General features: G+C 47.0%; 7 protein-coding genes across 7 annotated transcripts; 4 read left to right on the top strand and 3 right to left on the bottom strand.

Annotated features, from left to right (window-relative positions):
- Positions 1–162: 162 nt before the first annotated feature.
- N7517_010388 (oligosaccharide translocation protein RFT1) lies at positions 163–1,830 on the bottom strand (the record flags this gene model as incomplete). Its single annotated transcript, XM_056728111.1, has 2 exons — positions 163–1,009; positions 1,076–1,830. The coding sequence occupies 2 exons, from the start codon at positions 1,828–1,830 to the stop codon at positions 163–165; spliced, it is 1,602 nt and encodes a 533-aa protein (XP_056573926.1).
- Positions 1,831–2,521: 691 nt separating this feature from the next.
- N7517_010389 (OST3/OST6 family protein) lies at positions 2,522–3,707 on the bottom strand (the record flags this gene model as incomplete). Its single annotated transcript, XM_056728112.1, has 4 exons — positions 2,522–2,703; positions 2,784–3,139; positions 3,212–3,309; positions 3,363–3,707. The coding sequence occupies 4 exons, from the start codon at positions 3,705–3,707 to the stop codon at positions 2,522–2,524; spliced, it is 981 nt and encodes a 326-aa protein (XP_056573927.1).
- Positions 3,708–4,057: 350 nt separating this feature from the next.
- On the top strand, positions 4,058–7,121 carry N7517_010390 (Ribosomal RNA large subunit methyltransferase E; the record flags this gene model as incomplete). Its single annotated transcript, XM_056728113.1, has 6 exons — positions 4,058–4,090; positions 4,149–4,439; positions 4,492–5,620; positions 6,594–6,805; positions 6,861–7,022; positions 7,077–7,121. The coding sequence occupies 6 exons, from the start codon at positions 4,058–4,060 to the stop codon at positions 7,119–7,121; spliced, it is 1,872 nt and encodes a 623-aa protein (XP_056573928.1).
- A 71-nt stretch (positions 7,122–7,192) lies between these two features.
- Positions 7,193–9,657, bottom strand: N7517_010391 (putative autophagy ubiquitin-activating enzyme ApgG; the record flags this gene model as incomplete). Its single annotated transcript, XM_056728114.1, has 7 exons — positions 7,193–7,273; positions 7,324–7,686; positions 7,740–8,207; positions 8,266–8,410; positions 8,476–9,257; positions 9,312–9,420; positions 9,467–9,657. The coding sequence occupies 7 exons, from the start codon at positions 9,655–9,657 to the stop codon at positions 7,193–7,195; spliced, it is 2,139 nt and encodes a 712-aa protein (XP_056573929.1).
- A 607-nt stretch (positions 9,658–10,264) lies between these two features.
- On the top strand, positions 10,265–11,572 carry N7517_010392 (deoxycytidine monophosphate deaminase; the record flags this gene model as incomplete). Its single annotated transcript, XM_056728115.1, has 5 exons — positions 10,265–10,680; positions 10,747–11,108; positions 11,181–11,313; positions 11,375–11,462; positions 11,525–11,572. 5 exons carry the CDS (start codon positions 10,265–10,267, stop codon positions 11,570–11,572), a joined length of 1,047 nt encoding a protein of 348 aa, XP_056573930.1.
- Positions 11,573–12,179: 607 nt separating this feature from the next.
- On the top strand, positions 12,180–13,964 carry N7517_010393 (imidazoleglycerol-phosphate synthase; the record flags this gene model as incomplete). The annotated part of the gene is made up of 3 exons (XM_056728116.1): positions 12,180–12,302; positions 12,377–13,819; positions 13,875–13,964. 3 exons carry the CDS (start codon positions 12,180–12,182, stop codon positions 13,962–13,964), a joined length of 1,656 nt encoding a protein of 551 aa, XP_056573931.1.
- Positions 13,965–15,888: 1,924 nt separating this feature from the next.
- N7517_010394 (cleavage polyadenylation factor subunit MPE1) lies at positions 15,889–17,928 on the top strand (the record flags this gene model as incomplete). Its single annotated transcript, XM_056728117.1, has 4 exons — positions 15,889–16,060; positions 16,129–16,426; positions 16,485–16,585; positions 16,640–17,928. The coding sequence occupies 4 exons, from the start codon at positions 15,889–15,891 to the stop codon at positions 17,926–17,928; spliced, it is 1,860 nt and encodes a 619-aa protein (XP_056573932.1).
- Between the last annotated feature and the right edge of the window lie 558 nt (positions 17,929–18,486).

The following is an 18,486-nucleotide window of genomic DNA, read 5'->3' on the forward strand; positions in this document are numbered from 1 at the left end:
TTCATTCCGACTTGAGATATTTCCTGGAGGATCTGGCGGGTAACATGTGACGAAGCCTTGTCAATTGACCCATCAAATATTCCCTTTCTATGTAGACTCTGTTATTTTTATTGGTTAGGCGTTAAGAACGAATCAACATCATATCAGATTCAGACCAAGTACTCACATTAGGAGAGCATAGCTGCCACTTAAGGCGCATGCTTTGACAAGTCCCAATTTCAGGCCAAATCCGCGGCTCAAGCACAAACTTGCCAGAGCACATAGAATGAAGCTAGCAGGTCGAACAGCCACTTCACTTGTGTACAGGCTACATCCATTTCGATGGAGGTACGATTTGATAAAACTGTAACTCCAAAAGGTTCGAACTACCATGTTCACAATGTTGGCCAGGACCAATCCATACGCACCCAGGTTCCCTACTTCTAGGAACATATAGGCCGCTAAGGCATAGCAGGCGGAAAACACACCCATCCACGCCGTTTGCTTCCGTATCTGTTGCGAATTTGCTGCAGATGACACGAACGCTTCGGTGATCCCATTAAATGCCAAAAATGGAATATAGTAACAATAGACGGAGAGCAGGTCTCCGATTCTGGGGGACGCCCATTGACGCCCTCCCAAGATATGCAGCAAGTGAGGAACCATCATTGGGCCTAACGGGAATATCAGGACTGAGAGCAACTGGTACGCGCGTAGGATCTCAATGAGGTGATCTCTGGCGGTGCGGACATGGATCTTCTTCAGCTTTCCATCCTCATTGGGGCTCAGTAGGGCCGAGAATAAGTTCCGGCTGCTCTCCTCCAGCGGCTGAAAGACGATCCGTGCAATGAGACCGCCGTAGTTTGACGCAAGAGAGTATATCCCCTGATCTTCTAATCCTGAGAGAGCTGCGAGCATCATAGTGTCGCCCTGCGTGAGCAAATGCTTCACCAGAGACTGGAAAAAGACATTTGCAGCAAGTGACGTTAACTGGCGTGAGAACCGTCCCAGAAAGTAGTTAGAGGGGTCCCTAGAAATGGTTACCGCGTTGTTCTCCGTCCTATATATAGCTTGGAAAAGCTAAGATCTGTCTTACCTGGATTGTATACGTGTCAATAAGAAAGAGAACCGGGTAGTGTTGGTTCCTCTGAGCAGGGCCAGCGAGTAGCCACAAATGAGGGCCAGCGAGTAACTGAGGTGACCAAGAGCAAATGGTAGCACACCGAGGTCATAGTCGACTTGAGAAGCATATATAAAGGCAGAGGATGTCACCGCACTTCTCAGAAATGCCGCTGGCATTTCAACAGCAGCACGTTTCTCGTAAAGCATATGTTGCTGTACTACCGAGAAGAAGGGCTCAGTGCTGAGTTCCATGAGAGATGCGACCCCAATCAGGATCACACTGGGGTAGAAGAAGGCGGTCTTTGATGCTTCCTCTGGGACAAAGCGCTGGTAAAGCATAGTGAACATAAGACTGGAAGGAATACCAAGAGTGAGGCTCAAGTAAGAGACGTTCACCACTGCTTGAGATGCCACAGAGTGTGGATCCGTCGTTGCGACAACATCTGCTTCAAGAGAAGGGTTGTTGTTGTCGGGCGAAGATGGAATAGGTTGCCTTTGGATAGCCATCCGAATACTTTCCCGCGAGAAATACAGGATTGAAACCTGGAAGAGCTCCAGCTGTGCCGCTATTCCAAGCACGACCGGCGAAAGGGTGCGTAAAATCAATTGGTTCGAGGTAAATGTAAAGATCCTGGATGCTAACTGAATCAAAATTAAAAAGCTTGTGCCTGTGGCCGACGACGCCAGAATCTTGCCCATACGGGCATCGTCAGGCTTAGCCATGCCCATGTTTGAACCCAGCTATGACAGTGGATTGCAATTGTGCTCAAATCAAGGGAATCAAGACTTCTAGGCGGGAGGTGTAAGGTTCAAGGGGTTGTAAAGGATGTGAAGAAAGAAGGGTGGGGCCTACTCGAGGGGCCTGACGTTGTAGCTTAAGGCTTTTTGAGAAATGGTAGATATTTGCCAGATGAAATTAAGGACGGTCTTAAAAAAATAAGTATAAAAGGTATACCAATCTACAATCAATCTAAGACCTACGTGTGAATTCACTTGGTCCCCCGGGGCCCCGGGGGCCATACTTGCTTACGTGTAGCCCGGGATGCCGACCTCGGGTCTCCCTGAGCCCTATATAGGTACCTAGGGTACTTACCTCCAGGGGGCTAGGCATGGCTACATAGATATGGGTACAGACTAATCGTGAAATTTCTTTCAAAAGAACCTGTGATGTCTGGTATGCAAAATTTTCATGGCAAAGGAAAAGAGGTTCGATAGGTCAAAATCCGCAAACCACCGTGCTTCTTCCAAGTCCTCTGGCTGCCTCCTGAGAGGTCTTGATGAATACCGATTTCTGCTGGTCATCATTTACAGAAATGCCTGGAGAGATCTAGCCACTGGGATGTTAATGATAGTCTGTCGATCAATATGTTTCCAGGTGCAGCCATCTTCGGGCTGTTGATCAACTAGGCTCTTGAACACTCTAGAATGGTGGCAAATAGAATGGATAGCCACCATTCTTGGTTTTGAAGACACTGAGAAGGAAGCTGTATGTTGCAAAAAGAACAGTTGCCCAGATCAATACAGCCAGCTGTTGACCCTTGACATCTTCCATCCGGGGAACCTTCAGTGCGAGTGCGATCGTAGCGAAGGAAAGGACAGCGTCTGTGCGAGTAAAATGTTAACCTAGGAACTCGGCATGGAAACGACGCTTAGTATTAATAAGCCTTACGATTATCACTTACAGATGGCAGCCACAATCTGAGTCTCCAACCCGAACTGGTTCTGGAATCCACCGGCAAAATAGCTAATGCCACCTTGGCCATTGCCAGCAACATATGGGACTTTTCGGATGTGGTTGAACATTTGACCACTTGTGAACAGAAGAATAGCAATAAGGCTGATCGCAGCCCAAAGGTTTCGGTTTTGGATAATTGGCAGCAGGTAGGGAGAAAGGACTGCAATCACAGTTACAACTGCCATCAGAATGGTGATCGCTGATACAATCCGCATGTAATTGATGGGTCGAACTAGTTGCGGCTTGGGGCCTTCGGGCAAGTGGCGTCCAATCCAAGAGTAGACCTGATCGGCTGAGACCGGGCTGTTTGGGATTGACATGTTAGTGAGATAGGGGCCGGGCGCAAGAGCTTGAGTGGGGGAAAAAACAACTTACCCTGTGAAATCAAACCGGAGAGGGTTCCCTTCAACCTTAGCAAAGGGACCGATGGTAGGAGGAAAGACAAGGAGTATGGGTGCAGTTTGAAGCATGAGCTGCTTAGGTTAGTCGCATGTTATACAGCTCCGTCTTAAGTAAAATTTCCTACCTTTTGGAAAACGGCCTTGCCGTTATCAAAATCAAGTGTTCCAAAGACTACCTTGAGGTCATCAGGCTTGGTGCCCTTGGTCCAGCTTCGGGCGATCAGGTCCCATTCAGATTCAAAGTCACGGCATAAGAGGCAGCCAAAACGGGGATCCGTGGCAGTCAGGATAACCACAGCATAGTAATCTCGAGGTGCCGAGGTGAGGTCTTCATATGATGTACTGTCCAGATCAACAGGCCCCGAGCGAGACAGGGATTTATATCTTGTAAACTTGTCCGGTGTTGAGCTCGCAGACAGGACACCAGACACAACCGAGAAAAAGAGAAAAAGGGCCGTCCAGAGCTTCATTTTGGCATGACAAGGAGCTGGAAAGCTTGAAAGAGGTTAGTTATAAAGTGCAATTGATTGAAAAACTATCAATCAGTTGCAATTGAAGATGTTTGAACACGTTAAGTAATAAAGTCCAGGTGTCCACTATCAACGTAATCGGGCATATCGGCTTACTTAATATATTGGTCCCGGCGCCAAAACATCGCGTCTTCCTTGGGGACGATTTATACTTTGAACAAGCATTGGATATAACCACACATATCTTACCTAGGTGTTTCTATTGCTCTGGAAAGACATCATTCATTCTATAAGCCTTTCCGTTCTATTTTCTCATATCGAAAAGCTGCCTTATTGTGGACACTGTCGTCATGGCAATGGCCGAAGAAGCATCCACCTTGGATGTATGTGGCTTCCCTGGATTGATAGAGATATGCCCAAGATACTGACTAGATTATGTAGTCTGAAATGTCCATGAGGACTATATGCCTGGAGAAGGAGTATGAGAAGACTCTTTCGGATTCTGCTCGTCTTCTGGACGGCGAGAGAGATCGCGTACGACGCATGGAGCTCTTGCTCTCGAGATTCGAGAATGAAGCTCTCCGATCGCAGCTGGAGGAAACAAATAGGTATCTGCTAGGATTCACGGGTGCTGATTCAGAGGCATGTGTTCAACTTCAGCAGGCTTGCCAGGAAATCGATCATTTGGAGCTTCAAGCACAGGCATCCGCGAGTGAGATTGACCGGCTCAAAGTAAGTCTTCGCTCAATCTGGAGGCTGAATGCGTAATCCGTTATGTTGACAGCAACAGGAAGAACTCTCAATTCAGAAAAATAATTCGACGAGTTACAGTACTATCCTTGCAGAGAAACTCCATCTCTCTAGAGATCTTTCAATGCTACAGTCAAAGCTTGAGCGGTTCAAAGCGCAAAACGCATCATATCAAGCTATCATTTCTGAGAAACATGAAATGGAACGGCAAATGAACTCTCTGGAGCTTCAACTTGACAATGAAAAACATTCCCATGAACGTACTCAGGCCAAGGGATCACAGCAAATGACAGAAATTGCCCAGCTTTCTACTCGAGTTGAAGAGTTGCGGAATGAGCTAGCGGGAGAATTGCGAGCCAAACAGCAGCAGGAACGGGACAACCGACAACAGAACTCGGCATGGGCCAACCAGCGGGCGACGTTTGAAGGAAAGATTGATTCGCTCAAGCAGCAATTGCGGTCAACCAAGGACAAGCTCCAGGAAGCCCAGATTGAGATTCAGCAGCGACGCAGCCTCAAATCACAAGCAGGAAATGACTCCGAATCTAGTTCTCGAACAGTTCCGCTTCAGCGCCCTGGCCCGAGTGGTCATGCCGGCGTCACAATTGCAACCCCTGGGGCTGTTCGTGTACAAGAGAAATTGAAGAAAGATTCGGCCGTGCCTGGTGATAAGTCGGCGTTTTCCATCACTCCATTCTTGAACCGCACAGGCGCACCTTCGGATTCGCCAATGAGTTCGGTTGGAGATGAAGTCGAGATTCTTGGCGATACTGATACTCCTCGTGGGCAACTTGGCACGCTAGGCACTTTTGGCGAACCAAGGCGTATCGGTTCTGCCCTTCGGCGCCAGCTATCTCCAACAGAAGACCGCATTCCAATCACAAAACCCACCAAACCAAGGGCACGTGAGGGCGAAGTGCCTGTCTCAGGACCGGAAAATGAGATCAAGAAATCAACTCATCGCCTAGATCGCAGGATGCCACCCACTGAGACCGATAAGTTACATGAGCTGTTTGAGCATGAGCAGGCCAAGCCGAAGAAACGCAAACTTGGTGGTCAGCGGGATCGAAGCTTGTTCGAGGAGGATGAAGAAGAGCCTCACCCTAACAAGAAATTTGGGCGAAAACTTGCAGTCGGAAATGGTCGGGCTTCAACTCTGGGGAGTAAGACACAAGCTAGTACCTCTAATTTACCACGGGCGCTCGGGCTTGGGGCAGCACCCATGGGATTCTCTCCCTTGAAAAAAGACCGCAAACGATTTTAGTGTATCTATTGGAAGTTCCATCCATATTTATTCACCAGACTCTACTACATTTAATGTAGACATGTAGATTGGAATATCCCATGTCAAGGTCACGATAAGAGATAACCGACTTGAGGGTTCGGCGGTCCTTTCTGTTTTGCCGGCAGAAAATAAAAGGCTTCCCATTGCTCTCAGGACTCCAATTATTTCCCCTGAGATTATTCAATTAGCACTATGTTTGCTTTACGTTCAATTCGATTCTGGCAGAATGCCTGCTATCAACAGGCAATTGGTCAAGTAAGGCATGCATCGTCCAAGCGCTGGCAAGCCCGGCAGCAAAAAGATCAATTCACCAGAGAGGCAGCTGTCCAAGGGCTGAAAAGCCGTGCTGCTTTCAAACTGCTGCAGGTAATCCAACACTAATATTACTTTATTTTCCTGCATTGATCTAACACACTGGTACCTGTGATTAGATTGATGAGAAATATCGAATCTTCAAGGGTGGGCAGACAGTTGTTGACTTGGTATGCTAGTCGCTCAAACTGAACTCGGATCATTGTTTAATTCGTTCCATTTAGGGTTATGCTCCGGGGTCATGGTCACAGGTGTGTCAACCATTCTTCTTTTGCCTTTGACTGATCCCCATCCCCTTTGCTGTCAAACGAGCCGTAATTAATTGCCAGAGAAGGTTGCTGCAAGCCGTACCCAACCGCATGGTCGAGTCCTTGGTGTCGATATAATTCCAGCCCAACCACCGAAAGGAGTGTCTACAATCCAAGGCAATTTCCTCGCACCAGAAATTCAAACATACATCCGAGACTTTCTCCGCAGTCCAGACAGAGGCAGGCCGCGCCAACCCGGCTTTCTAGACGATTCCAGTATCAGTCTATTAGAGCCGAATTCAGATAACGACCGCACGACCGAGGCCGAGAAGACGGATATCAGGGGTGATAAGATACTTGAAAGAACGGTAGATGTGGTTCTTAGCGATATGTCTGCTCCCTGGCACCAGACCTCCGGTTTCTGGAAACGAAGTCTAAGTGCTCCTTATAATAGGATGATGAACACCAGCGGTGTCACCTTCAGAGATCATGCTGGAAGTATGGTATGAATTCTTGTTACTCAATTGGTAAGTGTGAAACGCTTCTGACTTTACGCAGGATCTCTGCCACGCGGCTTTGCGCTTCAGTTCGGATGTTCTGAAGGCAGGCGGTCATTTCGTCTGCAAATTCTACCAAGGTGCCGAAGACAAAGAGCTGGAGCAGCAGCTGAAGGAATTATTCAAAAAGGTTCATCGTCTGAAACCCGAATCTTCTCGCAGTGTATGATTTGCCTTGTCCAATTTATACACACCCACCGACTAAAGCAATTGGCAGGAATCCAAGGAGGCCTTTTTCGTTGGCCTGGAGCGAAAATCGTGAGACTAAAGCTATTTCGGACTTACATATCGGCAGATCGCACTGCGGCCGAAGAGCCGAACCATGCTGTCTATCTAAAGGATCTCGATGTCCTCATTGTCAGAGGCCTCGTCCCACTCAATATCAGCTAGTGCTGCTTCCGCCTTCTCGTGAACCTTCCTATGTGTCAGTCTGGGATTGAGTCGTTTCATAGGCACTGACTAACCTCTTTTAGTCCACTCAATTCTTCAACATATCCATGTTCATTCAGAGCTCTTCGGACGAAGTCCCAACCCTGCTCGCGGTATGCACTGACAATCCTATCCGAGCATGCACTGCAGCTTGGATAGCTTTTGCCGGTGACAGACAAGTTCTCGAAATTTGAGAGAAATCCTCGTATTTGATGAGGCACAATGCCTAAGGGATGATCATCACGCTCGGTATTGCGAGCCATGGGGGCCGGTGCGGCAGCACCTTTGGGGTGCTGAAGGAGTGACACAAAAAGCTCCACCAAAAGTGCAGAGGCTATAGGAGCCACTCCAGGACGGGTCACTGTACACTGCTGGTCGAGAGTTTGATCTTTGATTGACTATGCCGCAGTCAGTTTTGTATAAAGCAGGTCCCTCATTTGGATAATCTTACATTAGCCGGTGCTACCACATCGTTGCAGAAATAGCACCCAAGCTCGGCTGGCATATCTTCATTCTCCATGATACCATGGCGCATCACGACAAAGGAGTCAAACCCTAGGGCTGCATTCATCACGATTTTCCCTGCCGCCTTTCCCATCACTGTAGGCAGCCATCGTGATTCTCGGGTATCCATCAGGAGGAAGATAGCATCATGTTCATCAATCAATGTTTTAAGACGATCAAAATCGGACCTTGTCACCTCTTCGTCCACAATAAGATGGCCGGCCATGGGCACCGAGAGCACATGACCGGTAGTCTCTACTCCTGGGTAAATTTGGGTTAGGGCTTCGGATGCTCGATGTGCTTTTCGGACGCCACCGTTCAAGCAGTCTTCAAAATTGAATAGTGGCTGCCGAACAGGGTTAGAAAACGAAACGGTTCCGTTGTCGACGAATGTGATGTTCTTCACGCCCCAGCCCTATATAGTCGATGATCAGAATAATAGTTTTCGGGCGCGGAGGTTGACGTCCACATACTAGCAGATTCCGGGAGACGTAGCTACCTAATGTACCAGCTCCTAGCAAGAGACATTTCGTGTGCTTGATTTTCTCAAGGTCGAGCGTCGGGCTGATCCGCCATTTGATGAGTTTGAGGTTGAGATCGACCGACTGGTCTGCTAACCTTTAGGAGAAGTTAGCTTCCCTGATCAAGTCTTCCGGTTGGATATCTTCAAATGAATACCATACCTCTTGGGATCCATGTACTCCGTAAGATTGACAACTCTCCCCGCTAATTTCCCAGTCGAGTTACGTTCCCAGCCGGTCACCTTGGGCAGCGGTAACGACACTTGACTTTGCAGTGATTTTGGGGCCTGGGGCTCCTCTTTCGAACACGACTCCAGCTGGATTACTGTACTGCGCCCCTGATCACGCTTCGCGTGCACGTCGCGATAGCGTATCAATTGCACCCGCTCGAGGCCCCATCGCTGCTTGATCAGAACGAGCAAGTTTCTTAGCATCCATCCTGGGGCCTGCTCATAATTTGATGGGTCTGAAAAACAGAAATAGCGGTCTTCCGCAGCGACATTCTTGAAGAACCCATTTTCGTATTCAGAAAGTGACGCTATCTGCCAGTTGTTATCTGGTGTGTCATCTTGTTGGGCACTACTCGTCTCGGAGTCGCCTGGATATGCGTTATCGGAACGCTGTCTGGTTTTTCGAGCCAAAAAGAATCCTCGTTGTCGATGATCCACAATATATGACCATGTTTGCACCGCTTCCACCAAGTCAGTGCTCTCATGTGGAGATAAGTGTGTTCCCTTCAAATTGTCGATATCATGGCCCTGGTGTTTCTGGGATGCTTGATTTGTTGGTTTCACAGGGACCCATTGAGGGTCTGAATGAATTGCTGGGAAAGCAAACCAGTAGTGGAACTTGTATTTTTTGAGATCGGCAAAAGATATAATCACAAAACTGCAAAGTAAAGAGGGGGATGACAGTATTGTTCCATCGTGAATGGCATCCCATATCTTGGAGTTCTTATTAGTATATATCTCTCTCCGGGGGAAATAATTAATTCCTACCATTTGTCCAGCTTGATGGAGCAGTTGGGATCTGTCCATGTTTCGATATTCTTCAACGGTATTGACATTTTTAATCATGCCATCTGCTCTGTAATAGCCAGCTGGTGCCCTATGTCGCTGTTAGAGGAGTTTTATAAACATTTCGTTTATCTTACTCGCTGCTAGTGAGGGCGTTCCCATGAATTTGGATTCGACATGACGCAGCCTCGGGGTCAGAAGGACGGATCTCATATAGCCCCAGAACTGGCCGGGCGGAGTCATCTAGTTTGTCATGATTGATCTTATGGGAAGCCAGTGAAGTATAGAAAGGTAATTCGATATCGGAAGCAAACGGTGTGTACTGCATCTTGAAGGACCAGGTAGAAAACGAAGAAAGGATCAATTACCAGATGCAGATAACGTTGTAGCAGTTAGGGGGGAAAGAGGGTGTAAAGGTGTCAATAGGTGTAAAAGGAGGTGAAAGGGTCTGATGTCACGAGAGAAGAGGGGCTTATCTATCTTCACGTCCACTACGCCTGAGGTCTTTGCTTTCAAGGTCTCCTGTCTTTCTATATATTTATATGAGAGATCTACTAATATATATATATATATATATAAACACGTACATATAAGGGGCTATGTGTACCTTGGTAAATATTAGATCATCAGACTATAATCTCGTGAACCTAACATCTGACTTCTGCTGAACACGCGATCTACTGAAATATGTAAGCCTCTATTATATTGTACATTGAGGATAATTAAACTCTTATAGTTATGTAAAATATATACATGCATATATGTAGTTAGTTACCTCCAGGACTGCCCAACCTTGGAATATCCCATATCAGGCCGATAAGATCAGGCTGATAAGATCGCGTCGCGACTTTCCCGTTAACTATGCCCCACTGCTTGTTTCTCTTCTCTTCTTTTCCTTCAACACTATTGAACACCTGAGAAATGCTTATCGGCTTATGTGGAGGTCAGCAGATAGTCGCAAACGAGCCCCTCACACCGCATCAACTAACGAGGATATACTCGCAAAAGGTATTTGCGCTGGCAAACATGCGATTGCTGAGTACCTGATTCAGCAAGGGTTTCAGCTTCTTGAACTCACCGGCAAATCCCAATCCCACATCACTGAATCGGGGGATGACTTGCGACTGCAAGCGTCGGAGATCCGAAAGAAAGAGGATCCAAAGTCGCCAGAGCTTACATTTCAAGATGCCGACTCTCTACTTGACTTTGCGACGAAGAGATGGCAAGAACGCTGGGTCACCACAGATATTGCAGATGCCACTACCCTAGATCGATTCCTCTTACGTCCATTTTTCCTCCTCGTGAGCGTCGATGCACCAGTTAGCCTCCGATGGAAACGATTTGCCGACAGGTCCGTGATGATACGTGTATAACTAAAGCCCGAGAGCTGACCGTTTCTTTTTTTCCTAAAAAAAAGATGTTGGAGAAGACAACTGGATCCGCCTGAGCTTGAAAAGTTCGTAATGTGGAACGACCATAATCTTTACGACAAAGAGATTGGACGCGTATACTTGACCGACAGAGCCCAAGTGCGCTTATTCAACTCCTCCTCGTCCCTCGAAGAGCTACACTCGGCTTTGCAGACCCTCGACCTGGCAGACGAACAACGGTTGAGGCCAAACTGGGACCAGTATTTCATGCAGCTGGCCTCTCTTGCCGCCCAAAGAAGCAACTGCATGAAAAGAAGAGTGGGATGTGTGCTCGTTCGAGAGAGTCGCGTGATCAGCACAGGATATAATGGGACACCACGGCATCTCCAGAACTGCAACCAAGGTGGATGTACGATGCAGGCCAGAAGCAGATAATCTTAATGATCCTATTGTTCATGTGGCTTACTGGAAATCATTACAGGTCCACGGTGCAATCGCGGGGATGGAGGAGGAGTCGGCCTCTCAACCTGCCTTTGCCTTCACGCCGAAGAAAACGCATTATTGGAAGCAGGCCGAGAGCGGATTCGAGAGGGGGCGATCCTATATTGTGATACGTGAGTCCACTTCACCCCTAAATGAACCATGCCAAAGACAAAATCTTACTGTGGATCGCAGATGCCCTTGCTTGACATGCACTGTCAAGATAGCCCAAGTTGGGATTTCGGAGGTTGTCTACTCTCAAGGGTATAACATGGACAACGACGTAAGCCAATGCTTGTCCGCTCCATGAGGTTTCATAATCTAATTTTAACATACAGAGTGCAGCTATCTTGCAAGCAGCAGGCGTACGGCTACGACAATTCCACCCGGTAGCCAATCTTCCTTCTACACCCTTACCTCTTTTACACATAACTAACTGTAAGGTCACACACAGCCTTCGAATGGACTCATCTATCTTCAGGGATCTGAGCGACCAGTCACAACCGAAAACCAATAACCTACTATACGATGGAGGCGTGGAGCAATTCGATCTTTTTGAAGAGAAATATGCTTCTGCATCAGTGAATATTTGCATCACCCCTGGCTATATCAAAGTTATTGTACAAAGTGACTTGTCCAGATAAGATTTCAATTGAAAGGGGGTCCTTGATGGAAACTAAATGTCCTAGGGCTATGTAGTATGGATATTCTACATATGACTCAGAGTTACTTAAAAGTACAAAAAGAACTTAGATTGTGTAGTAATTATCCGTTCTGAAGAAGTACCCCGGTGTATCTCCCTTCTCCGCATTTTGTCTGGCAGAAAAAAAAAAAGAGATATGACTCAGCGTGCGAATTTTGGCGGGGTCCTCAAGGAACCCCTCGATGGTCTCTACAGCTGGATTCTTTACCGTGTTGGTAGCATAACATCGATAATCCACTACCTTGCGCACTCTCAGCTGTGATCGCCATTGCTTTTTTGGCCTAAGTCCTTATAGTCATGCCTACCGTTCACTTGCTGGACTACGTTGCGGGAAACATCCGTTCCCTGGTCAATGCGATCAACCAAGTCGGATATGATGTCGAATGGGTTAAATCCCCGGAGGATGTGAAAAATGCTGACGTTAGTCAAATGCCCAGGACAATTTCCATCATAGCGGGCTCACGATCATGCCATTGCTAACAATAACATCCTAGAAATTGATACTCCCTGGCGTTGGTCATTTTGGCCATTGTCTTTCCCAACTGGACAAAGGAGGGTTTCTGGAGCCCATCCGGCAGCATATCGAAGCCGGTAAACCTTTTATGGGGATCTGTGTTGGTCTGCAAGCCCTTTTTCAGGGTTCAGAGGAGGATAACGACGTTCCAGGGCTTGGCTTGATTCCCATGCGCATTCAAAAATTCAACGATACCTCGAAGAGTGTACCGCACATTGGATGGAATTCTGCAATCAACACTGGATCTGATGGCACAAAGAATGAAAGCTTTTATGGTCTGAGGCCGACCAGCAAGTATTATTACGTCCACTCCTATGCGGCCCCCTACAACCCGGGTGTATTGGAAAAAGACGGCTGGTCTGTGGCTACAGCCACATATGGCGAGGAAGAGTTCATTGGTGCTATCAGTCGGGGTAACATCTTTGGCGCCCAATTTCACCCGGAGAAGAGTGGCGTGGCTGGGCTGCGGGCCATACGGGCATTCTTGAACGGCGATCAATTCCAGTCGCTCTCCCAGGACCTGGCCACTGGCAAAGAAAATGGCCTCACTCGTCGTGTCATTGCTTGCCTTGATGTTCGGACAAATGACTCTGGTGACTTGGTTGTCACCAAGGGTGACCAGTATGATGTCCGAGAGAAGAGTGGAGCAGAGGCCGGCGGCAGCGTTCGCAACCTCGGTAAGCCTGTTGACATGGCTAAGAAATATTACGAGCAAGGAGCAGATGAAGTGACCTTTTTGAACATCACCTCGTTCCGAAACTGCCCCATTGCTGATACGCCCATGCTTGAAATTCTACGACGGACATCAGAGACGGTCTTTGTGCCTTTGACCATTGGCGGAGGAATCAAAGACACCGTCGACACCGATGGCACCCGGGTCCCTGCTCTGGACGTGGCAACGATGTATTTCAAGTCTGGAGCCGATAAAGTCAGCGTTGGCTCCGATTCTGTCTTTGCCGCTGAGGACTATTATCACTCTGGCGAGAAGTTGAGTGGCCAAACCGCAATCGAGACGATATCACAAGCCTATGGAAAGCAGGCTGTTGTGGTGAGCGTCGACCCCAAGCGGGTATATGTGGATAAGCCAGAAGACACCCACCACCATACAATTAAGACCCAGTTTCCCAACTCAAAGGGGCAAAGCTTCTGCTGGTACCAATGCACTGTCAAAGGTGGCAGAGAAACTCGCGATATCGATGTGCGGCAACTTGTGCGGGCTGTTGAGGCCATGGGAGCTGGTGAAATTCTTTTGAATTGCATTGATAAAGATGGAAGTAACAGTGGATTTGATCTAGAATTGATCAAAGATGTCAAAGCTGCAATCAAGATTCCAGTCATTGCTTCAAGCGGGGCTGGCGTACCTGCGCATTTTGCAGAGGTTTTTAACAAAACCACCACTGATGCAGCATTGGGAGCAGGAATGGTAAGTTTGCATTGTTCCCAACAATATCCTCACAGAGCTTCTAACCATGCACTAGTTCCACCGCGGTGAATATACTGTGACTCAGGTTAAAGACCACCTCCAAACCGAGGGATTCCTAGTCCGCCAATTTGAGGCTGAAATCTGAAGACTCGGCGTCAAAAGAATTTTCTCATAGGCATCTTTTGCGAGTGTCATGTTTTTGTACAAGAATAGAGAATAGAGATCATGAGGGTCAACCCCATCAACTATATACAATTCAAGTGAAAGAAACCAAAAAAAGTCTAATACGATGTTCGAGATAATAAGGGAATGACTTACCGGCACACGCTACTTTGGGTATGTCTCCTGGTGGCCGGCCGCCTTACTTTTTTTTGACCTTCTAAATCCTATTAGCCTTCCTACCATTTTACCCCTATAGCTTCCAGGATCGCTAAACGAGTAAACAAACAAATGAACAAGGCGGTCTTAAGTGGACGAATTGGGGGTCCTTATGTCTAGCTCCCACAAATTACGTTTCTATATTCCAAAGGAAAATATGTTGAGCGATCTTAGGGAGACTTTTCCGGTTGCTGGAAGAAATAGAGAGATATTTTTGATTCATTTTGGTAGTACCTTTTTCTAAGCTAATTTTTCAAATGTAGAACAAGCGAGAATAGCTCAAGGTTATAACGGATAGAGTAGAACATACACATCACCTCGGGTCTTGTCAAATATGATCTTTGATGGGGTCGCCAAGATAGGCTTATACCCGAGGCTCAGAACTTCCCTAACTCCAGTTAGCTCCAAGTACGTGATCCTCAACCCGCTATTAACAAACTTGTAGACCCTTTTGAACTTATCACGGATGCTTTCTCGTTGTTTGCAGGGAAGCGTCCAGAATTCCTTGATATCAAGCGAATCTCTTCGGACCCTTTCCTATAGAACTTCCATTTCGGCGATAGTGAGCGTGAAACGTGAAAAGGGGAGGTGCTAAGGAATAAGAAAGCAAGAAATTTGGATCAAGGTGAAGATAGAGATGACAAAGTTGTCAAGTCAAGTGATTTGAACAATTCTTCAACGCGTCAAACGAATTCGGTTGTTGATATTTGGCGGCCAGAAGGATTTAAAAGTTTGAGGCTACTTAGAGTACAAAACGATTGAGAGGATTTGGTCACCTATAGAATTGAGGAAAAGTCCCCCAAGAGCCGGGCTGTACTGAACCCCTATCAAATACGGAGTACATATATAGAGTACATATATAGTACTCCGTATAGAGCTCATGTACCCCCTGATGCTCCACTTTTTACGGAGAGTCACGTGGTAGCATCTACTTATCAAAAGCGGTCTGAAAAGCGGTGGAAATGCAAATCATCTGACTTTTCCTCACTTGCCACTTCACCTTCTCCTCTCCCCCAGACTGCGGCGAGAGTTCCCATCCTCACCAATTATTTCTCCTTTCTAAATTTCAGTCTTTGTTTCTTTGTTGATACTCCGTCTCGCCCCGATCAAACCAAATTACCTAACAACTGTGACACTTCGATCTTGGTCGGTTGATAGTGAATTTGCTCATTCCTAACAGGTCTCTCTATAACTGGATTTGGTGTCAGCAAAATCTCCAGGTTCGATCACAGGTCAGGGTGCTAGGGTGGCTCTGCGAATCACTTGAAGGACGGGGCAGACCATCAAATCTCTCTTGAATACACCTTTTTTTTATATTCAGCACCAGTGTTCCTTCGATCATCGTATTCATCAAGTCTTTGATCTTCATTTGTATGCAGTGACCTGAACACTCACCATTCAGCATTCAAAAAGATTCATTCACACGTTCCATTGTCTCAGTGGTCTATTGATCCCTGTTTTTTTCTCTAAATATCTCGTGCTTTCTTTGTGATCCGAACAGATAATATCTGTTACCCGACCTTTGTTGTCTCGACTGGTGATACACCAGTTTCACTTCTTCACACGAGTTTTTTTTTGTTCCTTTCCTCTCTATTATCCCCCTATTGCTCATTGTACACGGCGGTGGTGCCCCTAAATCTGTACACCTACAGCCATCTTTGTTGCATCATCCCCCTCCCAAATTGAATACAATGTCATCGTCCGTTCATTTCAAATTCAAGTCCCAGAAAGAACCCTCAAGGGTCACCTTCGATGGCACTGGTATTTCGGTCTTTGAGCTCAAAAGAGAGATTATCAGCCAAAGTAGATTGGGCGATGGGAGTGACTTTGAGCTGTCGATCTACAACGAAGACACCAGAGAGGGTATGTTATTCTATTCCAATGTACTCCATTTGCTCCTGATTAACATGAACTCTTCTGGCATCCAACAGAATACGATGATGACACCACCATAATCCCTCGGTCGACCTCCGTGATTGCCCGCCGATTGCCCGCAGCGCGCCCTGGTAAGGGCGGTGCCGCTCGTTATGTCTCGGGCAAGATGCCAGTCAATGCTCGCATTGCCCCTCGCAATGAGCCATCGATGAGCCGAGTAACACCCGGAGCAGGACAATCCGTGAACAACAACGTCCTCGAACTCAATAATGCCCAGACAGAAGAAGAGAAGATCAATGCTCTGTTCAACCTGCAGGCTAGCCAATGGCAGGAACAACAACAAGAAATGGCAAAGTAAGAGGCCTCTAACTGGACTTTTAATTACGTTGGAGATATTGATTATTTAAATTAGCGCAACCCCCGTACCGTTTGGCCGTGGCAGGGGGAAACCCGTCAATGTACCCGACCACCCTCCGCCTCCCGGATATCTTTGCTATCGTTGCCGAGAAAAAGGTATGCACCTCTAGCTGAATCACCCTACCACAGACCACTAACCTTTGTACGCAGGCCACTGGATCCAAGCATGCCCTACCAATAATGACCCCAAGTTCGATGGCAAATACAGAGTCAAACGATCAACTGGAATACCACGTTCACTTCAAACCAAGGTCGACAAACCAGAATCTCTGGCCCCCGATGGCTCCACTGAAGAATTAAGGAATACAGGCGTCATGGTAAATGCTGATGGCGACTTCGTCATTGCGAAGCCAGACAAGGCAGCCTGGGAATTGTACCAAGAAAAGGCGAAGGCATCGGCGGCAGCTGCCGCTGAAGCAGCTGCTGCTGAGGAGAGTAAAGCATTGCAAGCTCGAGGTCTAGAGTGTCCAATTGACAAGAGGATGTTTTTAGAGCCAACAAAGACACCATGTTGCCAGAGGACATATTGCAATGATTGTATTTCAAATGCCTTGATTGAAAGTGACTTTGTTTGCCCGGGATGTGCTACCGAGGGGGTCTTACTTGATAACCTCACTCCTGATGATGAATCTGCATCAAAAATTAAGGTATATGAAGCCGACAAGGCGGAAGCCAAGAAGGAGAAGGAAAAACTCCCCGCAGGCCCAGATGGTACTCCTGTTCCCGAAGTCTCTGAAATCGAACCCAAGGAATCTTCCGCCAACAAGGAGCAGAGCCCGCTCAACCAAATTCAAGAGACTGCACCCACACAATCCAAGAAAAGATCTGCCGAGGACGAGCCTACCACCCGGAGTGAAACTGCAAGCTCCGAGCCGGGTAACGTGTCAAAGAAACAGAAGGCAGATGATGGACGTTCCGATATTCCGACTCCGGCTAGTAGCGTCCAAGACGGGGCGCCTGTTGCCCCAGCAAATTTCAATAATCAGGATATGCCCTTCAACGCCTTTGGGCCAATGCAAGGCATGCCTATGATGCCTTTCTCGGCTCCTGGATTCAGCAATGAAGCCATGGGATTCATGAACCCCATGACGATGGCATCTGCCAATGGCTTTCCCAATGGCATGGCTCCGGGATGGAATCCCATGAACATGCCTTTCAATCCTCTTCAAGCTGGGATGTTTGACCAGAGCAATGGTGGCATGCCCAACGGATTTCCCAACATGTTCACTGGAGACCCTTCAATGATGTTTCACATGCCCCAGAATGGGTTCCAAGGACCAAGCTCTGGAATGAACAATTTCTCAAACCAGCAGCGGACAACTTTCAGCACACCATACTCCCGGGAAGAAGATTCACCATACTTCCGTCAGCCTGTGAATCCGCAACGTCATCAGGCTAGAAACCGACGAGTTCGGCCTAGCGATTACAGGGAGCTTTGAATAGATAAGTGCTGGCTATGGCTTATGGATTTGCATTATGGTTTCCTCAGTACACTGTACATATGCATATTGTTTAGAGCGGTTTTTTTTTCTTTTTTCTTTTTTTCTTCTTTTCTTTCTTTCTTTCCTACTTATTCTCTTGTGTCATCCTGAGAGGTTTCTTTTTTTTTTGCCTCCAGACTGTGTACTACTACCATAGCCACAATAAAAAATAATCTAACCGTTATTTCCTACGTCTCTAAATACTTTTGAGTGGGACTTAGGCATTCATACCGAGCATCGGTTCAGTATAATGCCAACTTTTCAATTGATATAAATCATACTGTTGGGCATTAATATATCTTGGGTTTGATAGCACCCTCTAGACTTGAACAACTGGTAGATATAAGATATGAAAAAAACAAGTAAATTCATAATATATATCACTACTGATAATTAACTACAGGGAGAAAGGCGAGGAAATATATCAAAAGAATAATCACATCCAAGTGTAGGACGGATAGTCATGTGACTGGGGAAAAACAACCCCCCATTCACACCGTCTCTACTTCCACAATG

The sequence above is a fragment of the Penicillium concentricum genome (assembly GCF_028827145.1).
Source record: "Penicillium concentricum strain IBT 3081 chromosome Unknown utg000006l_segment0_segment0, whole genome shotgun sequence".
Taxonomy (NCBI): domain Eukaryota; kingdom Fungi; phylum Ascomycota; class Eurotiomycetes; order Eurotiales; family Aspergillaceae; genus Penicillium; species Penicillium concentricum.